Source organism: Solea solea, chromosome 10 (genome assembly GCF_958295425.1).
Source record: "Solea solea chromosome 10, fSolSol10.1, whole genome shotgun sequence".
Classification (NCBI taxonomy): Eukaryota; Metazoa; Chordata; class Actinopteri; order Pleuronectiformes; family Soleidae; genus Solea; species Solea solea.
In genome coordinates, this window is record NC_081143.1 from 25692892 (window position 1) to 25705624 (window position 12733).

General features: G+C 40.7%; 1 protein-coding gene across 1 annotated transcript in view; it reads left to right on the forward strand.

The window, feature by feature from the left end:
- Positions 1–12733, forward strand: part of LOC131466963 (voltage-dependent T-type calcium channel subunit alpha-1I-like) — a 230690-nt gene that overhangs the window by 139399 nt on the left and 78558 nt on the right. The window contains exons 9-10 of the mRNA XM_058640603.1: positions 4719–5052; positions 5136–5536. Of these exons, the coding sequence (XP_058496586.1) occupies positions 4719–5052; positions 5136–5536 (735 nt within the window). The remainder of the gene's footprint in view (positions 1–4718; positions 5053–5135; positions 5537–12733) is intronic.

Here is a 12733-nt window from a genome sequence, read left to right on the forward strand (position 1 = left end):
AACTCCAGTGATCCTAATGCTAAATCGGGAATGTGAGCAGTTTAGGGGCGTCACGATTCTCCAAATCCTTGATTCTTGACCTTTTTAGATTTATTTAGTTTAGTCTAGGATCATTGGTCTTATGTCATGAGAACCCATTTTTAATTCCAATTTTAATTGTCTCCATCATTTGTTTGCAATGTACAGTAGCTACCACACACAGGCCTTATGGTCAAATTTCAGAATCAGAATCAGAATACTTTTATTATCCCAAAGGAAATTGGGAAAAATTGGGAAAAATTGTAATCATTTATGAACAATATGAATGTGAAAATAACCAGTAAATGCTTCAATCCAGGGTTTTCCACCACTGAATAAGGCGCATGTCTGATGATACAGACGTGTCTATAGTGCTAGTTGGAATTTTGAGGAAGTTTCCCTCCAAACGAGGAGAGAAGATTTGCCTTTTGTTTTCATAGTGACGTCTACGCCAGTGCCTAAATTTGGCTTGTTTTTCTATCCTTCTTTGCTTCCACTGAAGCTAGCATGCTAACTAGCATAAAATAACTTGAGTGACTGTGGCAGTAGCATGAGCGAATGACACCACTTTGAGGATTGTGCTCAGAATTCTTGTCTTAACACAACAATCGCTGAAGCTCTCGGGATGCAAAGCATCACCACTCCTACTTTGCTCCTGGCAAGAAACCGTGTCAGGTCACAGAGTCCTTTAAAGCACTGCTGTGTTTTCTGCTGAATTGTAACCTGATGGTCCGTAAGGATTACTGCACCAAGGTCTTAGAAAGCAAAGCAGTGAAATTATATTTCCTCAGTAACTTTTGTACTTGTGTCATACCAGGTATGTGTAAAGACTTTGATCATTTAAAACATTCAACTTGATCCATCCTTCACCGTCAATATCAAAGCCAATTTAACTACTAGAGTAAAAAAAATTTCACTTATATTTCTCCTCTGAGTAAGGCAGTCTCCTCTCAATAATGTATTTAAAATGTGCTGAAATTCATCATGATTTGAACAAAGTCAGATTTTTGACTATTGTCAGCTTTATAACACCACATTTCCAGGCTGCTCTCATACAAAATACATAGAGAAGGGTAGTGATTTATGGAATAATGTTCCCATGTTTCTTTGACAGTCAGTCAGTCAGCAGTTTCTTGTGTGTTGGTGCAGCGCTGTGCTGGAGCCCTGAGCTGGTTGTATTAGAATGCTGCATAATCGTTTGAACATCATGTAGATATGCAAACCCCCTCCCTATAACCCCATTCAGACCTGCTATTAACATCCATCCTGACTCTTCAAAGGCAGATCACACTAAGATCAGGTCACATGTTTTTGCGTAATATCACTGCATCTACTTTAAATCCGTATTTTACTGACAGTTAGTTATGTCTAGCCTTTGATTTACTTGCCTTGTTGTGTTAGTGATGCATATAAAGTGGGAAGTGGCTGCTGCACCGCTTGCAATTTCCCTTTTGGATTAATAAAGTGCTCCCTCTACCATCTACCTACTTGTGGAGAGATGAAAAAGAGTGAGACAGCAACTAAGAGACACACACGGCAATAGAGAGACAGAGAGAGAGAGAGAGACAGGGTGGGGACCAGGTTGTATCAAGATGCTTTGACAGTGTCACTCATGTAACATTCATGCAGATTAAGTGTGTGAAATTGAATTTGTAGTGTGGGATGACGAGGGAGTGTTTTGAGAAAGACGGAGAAGGAGGCGAGATGAAAACAGAGGACGAGTGACAGATGGAGAGACAGATGAAAAAAAAAAAGTGTGAATAAGATGGAGAGAGTTAAAGCTGATTATCATCATGTGGAGCAGTTTAGACGAAGGAGCTCAGTGGAATTAAAGGCATGGGAAATAGCTCGGTCCCGTGGAATAATAAGATTCTACATAGAAGCTACACCCTGATCTCCTACAGAAGGTGGTTTGAGCCCCCTGTCCCTTTGCCCTCACGTATACAGTGTGATGTCCATTTTGTAAAATGAGTTTCCACTTCCACATTAGTCACCTTTCACCTTCGCGACTACAAATGTGACTTCATCTGGTTTCAAAACCCAACATTGCCAAAATACCAACCTGGTAACACACAAACCAGTGGGTGACATCACAGTGGGTTGCCATGTGATCACCACAGATCCTGTAATGTCACATTAGATTCTCTAAATGGGGGCGGGCCGAGTACTTCGGAGGACACGATCTCATTGTCATATTTAGGAAACAATTTTGAGATCATTTGTGCTCTGTGTGCTCATGGTGTGTCGTCCTGCTGGAAGAAGCAATCAGAAGACAGCGAGTGTACCGTCTTCTTATGGCTTCTTTCAGCAGGATAACAATGTTTGAGGTCATTTGTGCTCCGTGACATGGTTTGTTATGGTGCTGGAAGAAGCCATCAGAAGACAGCACACTCATGAAGGAAAGGATATCGTCAGCAACGACACCTCTGCGGGCTGCAGCGTTTGAATGAGGCTCATTTGGTCCCAAAGTGTGCCGAGAAAATATCAGCACATCGTTACCCCATGCACCAGCCTGAGCTGTTGATACAAGAGAGGATGGATAGTTAACACAGATGTCTGAACGTCTGAGTGTCGCAGAAAGAAAAGGCATTTCCAAGATTAACCCACATTTTTAGGATCGTAAAGACTTTTTAAACTGGTCTACAGTTCGGCATTGGTCGGCTTGATTCTTGTGTCTGACGGCACTCTGACCAATCAGTGGCCGGCAGTCTGGCAATATGAGAGCATTAGTAAACAACTCGCGCTACCTCCTTAGCCACTGAGTCCTTGTTAAAAAATAATAATACTGAATAGTAGATATGTGGTATTGAGGATTCATATTAATGTTTAAAACCTGGGAGCTTCTTCTTCTCTTCCTTTACCACACGTTCATATTGGCTTTCGTCTCACTACACAGACACACTCTCACACACTTTCTCTTATCTAATTGTATTTCAGTGGCTCTCGCAGAGTGTGAGTATAAATATTTGATGGAAACAGTGAGGGTGCTGAATGGGTGCTGGGTCTCATCGCTTTTCTTTTACTCTGTGAATCCACAGAGCTCGCACCGAACCAGCCTGTCTGACCCAAGATCTCTGCTCTGGATCAATGGAGAGCAGCCTCTCACACACACACACACACACACACACACTGTTATTTCACTTGCGCACACATTTGATCCAGCTCTTCCATAGTCTTTGTCACCAAGGTTCACATGGAGAGCAGCAGGGGGTTATCAGGCTTCACAATCACTATTGATCACAGCCTAGAGAGCGTTAGACTTCATCCCCCCCTCTGCCTTTTCACTCTCCCTCGCCTCTTTTTTTCACACACCAGCATTGCTCCTCTGTGTGACCTTGCCTTTTTTTCCCTCCCTTTACTTCCACCCTCTCTTTCTTATATCTGTTTCTAAGCCAAAAAACATTAAGTGAGGACACGGGTGTACCTCTCCGTTTTCTGACACACTTCTGAAGAAATAATTGCTCGGAAAAGATTAAACAATTGCTGCAACAGACATTCAGTCAAAATCCCAGGAGACATATGGATGAGAGAAAGGGCTACTCTTGTTACCTCTTCTGACTTTTCTGTTCCCAATGTTGCTTTTGTATACTAAAGTCTAACAAGATAGCTTTTTTTTTTTTTTTTCCTAACAGCTATTTTGTTATTAATCAAGGACAACTGGTCTCAAGGCCAGGTTTCATTTGCCCATGTTGCTCTTAATCTTTTCCAAATACAAGGTTTTGATGTTATCATGAGTATCTACACAAGGGTATAAAAGATTCTTAGATATGTTTGACCATGTAGACATTTAAATTAGCTGCATTGAAGTATCAAAGTGTTCTGAATGAAAAAGGGATATAATGAGTGAGATTTGTTAACAAATAAAGAGCACAGCCACATTGAGTCACATGTCACATCCTTGCCTTATACTTTAAACTTAGTTTCCTTCTTTCCATGGAGATATTTATGTCACACTATTGCATTATTGACACAATAAAACAATTAATTTATTCTTTTAATACATTACCTACTGTAGATTAGCGGGTTTTTATACCCAAATAAAAAATGTTTTAAAATATTTCGCATTGTTCAAACATAAAAAAATATTTGAACAATGCAAAATATGTCTGATATGTTCGACTTCCATTCTTAAGAAATCACATTTTTCTGTTTGGTAATTCCATAATACCCATGAGTCTTGGCTGCCATTACATAAAGGAGATGCCAGTAAAACGGCCCACAGCAGTTCTCAGCAAAACACAGTATCATACAACATAAACACATTCAAACTTTATTCTAAGTACAGAAAAGTTAAAACTTGGAAATTGCATTTTGGCAGCAGTACACATACTGTAGCTGCTCGTCTCCCTGAATGCATTCATATTCACTCAAACATCATCGTACAAAAAAAAAAATTGTTTATCAGTTTTCACTGGTTGCAACAATATTTGGGATTGTCCAGTTGGGTGGACTTCCACGATATAGCTATAGCTGAACAGCCAAACTACATTGGTGCAAAGCCTAAACGATCACGTTATCGGTCCAACAGTGTTTTGCATCATTGGTTGTGATTGCTTTATGTTCAAATCACAATCTTTGTCCTTATAGCACCTCCTCAAAACAGAAATACACAGGTGCTTTTAACTGCAGCAGAAGTCAGATGATAAAGAAGCAAAATTAGGCTGTGAACTCTTTCTTCTTTGTGCTTCTCGTCGTCCAAGGTCGGCTCCTTCTTCATGATCAACCTGTGCCTGGTCGTCATCGCCACCCAATTCTCAGAGACCAAGCAGCGAGAGCATCAGCTGATGCAGGAGCAGCGAGCGCAGTTCTCATCCTCCTCGACCCTCGCCAGTGAACCTGGAGACTGCTATGAAGCCGTTTTCCAGCTGGTCTGCCACCTTCTCCGCAAGGCCAAGAGACAAACCATCACCTTTTTCAACACCTTGCGAGGGAAACCACGGGGCTTCCGGGGAGTCGGTAGAGGAGGCGGAGGAAGGAGGGAGAGGAAGGCCAATGGACGGGGAGGACGTGAGAGGAGAGCGATGTTGAGGCACGGTATGTAACGTGAATATTGTTCAAAAATAATTTCTAGAGTTTCTATACAACCTTCTTGACATGGACTATTTGCATCGTTTCAGGTCCACCCTGCCCTCACCATAACAGACCTGACCACGCCTCATCTGGACAACCCATGGCCCTCACTGCCACTTCTGCATCCGATGGTTGCCATCGATGTGCTGCAGCCTTATCGGTCGCCGACGGCGTTGGACCACTACGCAGTGCAGCCGGTGGGGAATCGGAGGAGGCGGCGGTGGAGGAAACCGACAGGGAGGGGGCAAACGACAAGAACGAGTGCACAAAGAGCCAAGACGGCACAGGGAGCAGTGGATGCTGTCGTCCCAAGAAGCGATGCGATGAGCTGTGGTACCACGTTAGGATGAAGCTGTGGAACATTGTGGAGAGCAAGTACTTTAACCGAGGCATCATGATTGCCATCCTTATCAACACCATCAGTATGGGCATCGAACACCATGAGCAGGTATGAACAGAAACTTTTATTTTGATACGGTCTTATGATAGAGACCATTTTTTTCCACTTCTTACCCTCCAACTCTCACCTCCAATATGTATATTATTATTCTTACTCGTCGTAATCATGCAAGGTTGAACTGTTGTTGTTTTTATGCCTCCTCCACAATCACATTTGGGTGAAGCTAACAGCAAATCTAAGTGAAGTGGAACCTGAAATACTTCCACATGGCACTTTTCTGGTTTGGCACAGTAAACGGTTGCTCAGGAGAACTGTGTCCTCAGTTTTCACAGCAAATCAACTTAAAATTACTATTTTTCTGATGGGACAAGAGGGCATTCATAATGGATCCACAGTCTAATGCACAATTAAAGCTGTATATTTTAAACCCAAACTGTTTTTTTAAGGTTTGAGTGGTTGGTCTTTGTAGAAACTCCAAGCCCTCTGCAGACTTGACTCAACAGGTATAGAAAGCAAAAGTATACAGCTGTACAGCGACCTTGGGTTTCGCATTATTATTGTTATTATTACAGTCTCCAATAACCTACTTTCTCTCTTGCGTTTCCGACTCAAAAATCATATCAACTCTAACAAAAATAAAACAAATTAGGCCAGATGATATCACCAGTGTGGATTGCATTCTCACTTGAAAATTAGACTTCTCCAAGCCCTTAAACAGCAAGGAAATCTACACTCATCCAAAGGAAACAGGTCCCAAATGTTTGTATCTTACAAACTTTTACAGTTGCAATGTGATTGTTGGCTCTTGGAGGTTAAACGTTCAGTTTTAAGCCGCTTTCTCCAGACATCCGATAATATCTCTTACACTGGAGTGGAAATGAATAATGTGAATCTGATTAAAGCTCATTTTTTATTTCTTGGTGTGGGGCTTTTGCAACTTTTGGAAAAAAGACATACAAGTTATTTAGTTAAATGTGTATGCGTGTGCTGACGTTCAGTAATTGTCAATCAATTAGTGTGTTTTTACAAGCTAACAATGTCATTTTAAGAATGGGTGTACAGCGTCTGTACAGGTATAAAGTGATTACCTGACCATGTATAGACATGTCTGTACTGCGGGTACAGGGTGGAGGTTAGAGCCACCAGAACACAATATCCCCAAGACCTCCAAGTAATAACAACCGAACTCTGCGTGTCTTTTTAACTTCCCCCCTCCATTTCCTCTCTCTTTGTGTCGCTCTGCTTTGTGCACTCTTTGTCTTTCTATCAATATTTCTCACTTTCGCTTTTACCATCGCCCACTCACGCCTGCCACCGCCGCAGTGGTGGGTCGTCTCTCATCTCAGGGGTGGCTAAAAATAGAAAGACAGAGCAAGAGAGGCGGGGAGGGAGGGATTTTGCTCCTTTAATGGGGAGGGAAATAGTGAGCAGTGATGTCTTCGCTGTTGAGCAAACTGGAGTCATGCCTCCCTGTGTTTGATCATCGGTATAAGAGGATTAATCTGTCGTCGTCATCGTCCTGCTGCGTCCAGGTGTTTCCACCTGTCCTGTTGCAGCTTTACAGGAATTGTGGGAAATTCCAACTAGATTTGTTTATTTAGGCTTTAAGCAGATGTACTGTAAGATTAGGCCACCAGCAACTTTATGAAGGACAATTTATTTGTATAGCACATTTCAAAAGTGCCGAGCATGGAATAGTTCAAGCATTATGACTAAATAAAGCAATTTAAACCGACACAAACAGAATTATTCAGAAATCAAGGCAAATCTGTTGGTTTAATTGTTGGTAGGGATACTTTTTTTTTTTCAAATTGACAAAATATTATATGCATATTTGTACCTCATATGCCTTTACTCATCCATATGCTCAAATGGGCATCAGTATATTGACAGCCAAGCTTTGGAGATCTAAATTAGTGTTTGCTGATCTCTTTGAACCAAATAGTTGACTTTTCCACATCTTATCTGACATCTATACCCAAATCTGGTTGTGAATGTGTTTTTCGATGCCTCCACGACACTCGCTCTCATTACAGGATTAAATATTCACTGGGCTGGAAAATGGCTGCACGTAATTATTGTTAGAAAGTCTGTGTATTAATGAGTCTGTGGTAGAAACCGCGTCGGTACTGCAGAATTCTGTGTAACACCATCATAAATAAAAGTTTACAAATTACTTTTTTTTTTAATCGAGCGCGCAATTAGTACAAACGTCTGCTTTTATTCAGTGCTCCCCTTTTAAAAACACACATCATGATTGTTTTACATCTGCTGATAAAGTGTTTTACTGAAAGCAGCTTGTTTGGTAATGTAAAAATTAAAATGTATGTTGTAAAGAGAAGAAAAGGCCTCAGTTTCGAGGCAAAATCGACCTTAGATTGTTCTTTACATTGCAATCATGATCGTACCTCAGGTGATTTGCCTTCCTGAAAGTGTAAGGCTGGTATATACAGTGTCTCTCATTGATGAAGATGAATTGCTCGAGTGAGAAGACCTTTTCAGACCGTTAAACAGCCTTTTTGGCAATTAATAATGCAGCAACGTGACAGGTACTTTGGAGATTGGACACGGGTGGCTATAGAGATCAAACAGCCCCGCTAAATGGTTGTCTTTACACGCCAAAATATTACGACTTAACGCAAAAGGAGATGACCGGGCTGATGTTGCTGGTGGTTGAAACACCCACACAGTTTTAGGTTTGATTTTGGAAGGATGATATTGTACCGTATGTTCAAATTAGAATCACCTAGCCAACAGAAATAAACCTTATTTGTTATTCACAAGCAAGAATGTAGGTCAGATTATTCAAAAAATATGAATCAGAATTTGGTTTTGGAGAGCAGTAAATAAAGATACAGACAACTAATGGAAACTGATACTGAGACACTGCATCTAACTCTGCTATGTATCTAAAACCTCCTAAATATGTTTGGTTACTGATGAGTCAATGTCCAGGGAGGAAAAGCTTTAATAAGATGGTTATGTGCAGCATGAATCAGAAGTTGGGTAATACAGAGATACTTGAATTCAGAGAAGGATATAAATGTAAAATTAGTTTTCTTTAGAATTAAAAAAAGGTTATTTAGGGTTGTCATACTTTTATATTATGACCCATTTCCTGCACAGTTTCTCCTGTAAATCAGAGGGAACGCCCTAATCACCACCACTCCAGAGACTACTGCATATTCTTCACTCTCAATTCTCCATTTTCACGTGTGCGTATGTTGTTGTTCTTTCTTCCTCTAATCTATAGAGACACAACCACTGAAGATGTAACAGTTTGCAAAGAAAAAGAAAAAAGCCTCTGGGAACCAGCTTTTCAGGTTCTGAGCAGATTTATTTTTTTCTGTGAACCAAGATGGAGCTGTGCTCGTGTGTGAAGGGCTAAAAATGGTTATTTGGAAGATCGGAATTGGTTCGGTGGAGACACACAAACTCTACCATTCATGCTACAGTGCAACACACAACACTATATAGGTGGAGGTATTGAGTGTGTAGCAGCTGGGAGGTGCTGACAACATCACTTGCAGTTAAAGATCGGGTCTGCAATTTGTTTCGGAAACATTTTTATCTTATTTGCTGAAATTCTCTACATGTCCTGATAGCCATGAATAAATAAAATGTGGTCTCTTTATTCAGCAGGGGCACTAGAGGTCATGAAGTGATTCACAAAAGAAAGAAAGTGTAGCCAAACTTCACAGTTCCACTACAGACAATTGTTACTTTTCGGGTTTTTGGGTGTAGAACTTTGACAAGAGAGCAGACAGCAGGGGTTGGGATGTATCAGTTGCATTTTGTCAAAGTGTAGCCTGTTATTACAGGTTTTTCCCCACACTTACAGAGCTTAGTTTTATGATGGTTTGAAGCTGTCACAATACTCCTGTCTTTGGTTCACATTGGCACAAGTGACTATTACTGCCATCAGGCGAAGTTGCGAGAGTTATTTTTAAGTCAGAGTGAGACATCTTGCTGGTTGAGCGTGACTTTCACACATTTAATCCGGGCGGAGCAGCAGCATGACTTGATATTGATCAGAAACGAGCGTCATCCGTGACTCCTGCCCCCGCAAGTGTACAGCTGCTGATAAAAGCATGTTTTAAATGTAATGTTCAAGCAAATACAAGCCAGTTGATAATAACAGTGACATTTTTGCATCTGTATTTTGCGGTACCTCATGAGTGTGATGTCCAACACAAGAAACGGAACAATGCCGAACTGTAGATCACTTAAAAAAGACTTTATCAAAATGCGTTGAGGACATTTCTTAGGACAGCGATATTTTGTTCTCTCAAACTCAAATGACTTGGCGTTTGGTCTGACTCAATTGAAAAAGGGTTACATGTTTTCCATCGAGGTTGGTGATATGATCTTAAAATTAAAAAGTACTTGTGATAATATTTCACAAAGTTTCAAAATAAAAGTGTTTTCATATGGAAATACATCAATAACACATAACTTGATTTTAAGTGGCGGGCCGCATGAAATTGATTAGGGGGCCGAAAATGTCCCACGGGCCGCGAGTTTGAAACCCCTGTTTTAATCATTTATGTTCATGAAGGCATTAAAAGTGAAATACTGCAGCAAAAGGAATTTGAAATACATGTTTAATGTGAGTCATATCTGCGTATTTCTGGGCTAATATTATTTATCATTAGCTAGTAGTTTTTTAAGTTCTCCACGGGGGACATATTGTTTCACATTATGTAGCGTGTTTTTTTTTTTTTAAACTTTCTGGTTACGTTCTTCTTAGACATACATACTATTCACTTTCCTGACTAAGCTTTGAGTCCTCAGTGCAACATCAATCCCCACTCTTGTTATCTTATTCCATACATCAGCCAACCAGAAAGCAGCCTTTAGATCTGTTCCCAGGTCTGCAGTAATGAGACGGCAGTAATGGATCTCCGGGGGCTGCCAGTGCTGTTCAGCTGGTCTGCAAACAGCGGTCAGCCGTCACATCGTTATACCGGCACTGGTGGACACGCATCATTAGCCTGTGTTTTCACACTGCTAAACACTCATTAGTACTGACAAACACACACGTATAGACGCGTTAGCAGCACGACAACACACACACACACGCACACAAATATAGAAGTGCAAAACACACAGTGCTCACTCGTTCATTCTGGGGCGGCGAAATGTCAGAAGCGTCATTGTAGAAGTTCCACCGAGGCTGTGCGGAATAGTGATGCACTGTGCAATCATGATTGTGCCAAATTTAGAACCTGGTGTGTGTGTGTGTGTGTGTGTTCCTCCTTTGACTGAGCAAAGCCAGACAGAATCACAAAGACTAAAGAGTGAGAATAACTCACACAGCTGGAAGAAAAAAAAAGAGATTGGTCACATGGAGAACATGAGAATGACGGCAAGGAGAGACACTGAATCGTAGGGAGGTGGGACAAAATATAATTATTATCTTTTTATTTAACATGGACAATTCATATAATCAGCCACAATATTCTCCTTAGACTTTTTGTTAATCTTTCTTTTTTCTACAACGTTGGGATTTTAGTTATTTGTGTTTGTTTTTCTATTTTCTAGTTTCCTGCCATGCCTTAATGTGATTCACCTGGTATCCCTGCCTTCGCGGCGTATTTAGCCTCTGTCCTCCCCCAGTGTTTTTGTCAGTTCATTTTGTTCAGTTATGTCCTGCTGTTTTGTTGTTTCCTTGTGCTCTGGTCCCTGCTCCTGTTCCCCGTGTTTCTACTCCCACTATGTTTTCTTTAACCACATGGGCTCAGAATAAAAGTGGGTCTAAATAGTTGTTTGTCTCTGTATGTAAATCCTGTGCAGGGCGTGCCCCCCTTCTTGCTCTAAAACACGGTAGACAATGAGTGAGTTTTATTTTATTTATGCCATCCCTCTGGCTTGAGGATCTCATTACTCTGGCAGGAGTTTGGGGATGTACCAAATTATATAAATAAATTGGGGCCAAGCCCATTTAAAACCTTTAAAACAAGCAATAACATCGACAACGACAAACTGTGTTATACCCACATGTAGAGAATCACAGTAATCCAGTCTTGACATAATAAAAACATGAATATATAGGGTTTTACTTTTGTCAAGAGATGTAATAAACAGTTTTTAACAACCAAACTAATCTAGTTGTCCAGTTTAAAGGAGAAGGCAGAAGAATGGGCAAAAGAAGCTAAAAGGCCAAGATTTCTGTCACTAATTCCAAAATCTACAATTTCTGTCTCATTTTCATTTAGATTCAAGAAATGTAACTCCATCCAGGATTTAATGTTATTCATACAATTTATTAGGGACTGAAGAGGATCTTTGATATTTGCTCTGATGGGCAAATTATCTAGCCCAGAGGTGTCAAACTCATAGTCTGAGGGCCACATGTGGACCCCCTACTGATTTCATATGACCAACCACTTATTATCAAATTATAATGAAGCCTGGCTGCCAACAACGCTATGCCTTTTAAACGCAGCATGTGTGGGCACGGCTGCCAGCAAGGTGAACAGGGGGGAACTCACAGACATGACCCACAAACTTAACTCACAGCAGGTGATTAAGGAATGACATAGTGCTACATGCAGTAACTGCTTTCCAAAACCAAAGATGAACGAAAGTCGGTCTTAAATCCTTGCCGGGTCAAAATGCCAGCGTTTTTTAAACACACTGTTGCTCATGCTGCTGCGACCGTTTGACCTGCAGCAGATTACAGAGCGTCTATTGCACAGAATAAGCACAGAGGGACACGGGCTTTGACCCAGCTGATCTGTTAGAGAAGAAAATACCTCTCCTGGTTCTACAACTCAGATAAAGGTGAAGTTTGGTGTAACAGAAAATACAAATGTAAGCCTGCAATGACTCCATTCATCCTGTAGCACTTACACCACAGTTAGACTCAAAGCAAAGCTACGTCATTTATGTTATTTATGGATTCAAATTGTTTAAATTGTGAAATATACATATTGCTCCTCATCGAAACACCTTTCCTCACTTGTCTGGCTCCTTTCTGGCCAATGGACACTCTAAGGACCCAAGGTCTGTTGAGTTTGAGACCCCTGATCTAGCCAGAAATGATTATTGATATACTGATGCCTAAAAAAAAATCAAAATTTGAATTTGGAGAAATCTTTCCAGCAGTGTAACTCACTAGTATCTTGACATCATTTTGCTTCTTTGTGGACATTTTGTATTGTTCAGTTATTGTTACATAGCATTATGTGTCTTTTAATATGTTCATTATTGCAGAATCGCTATATTGTGATGTCTTTTTTT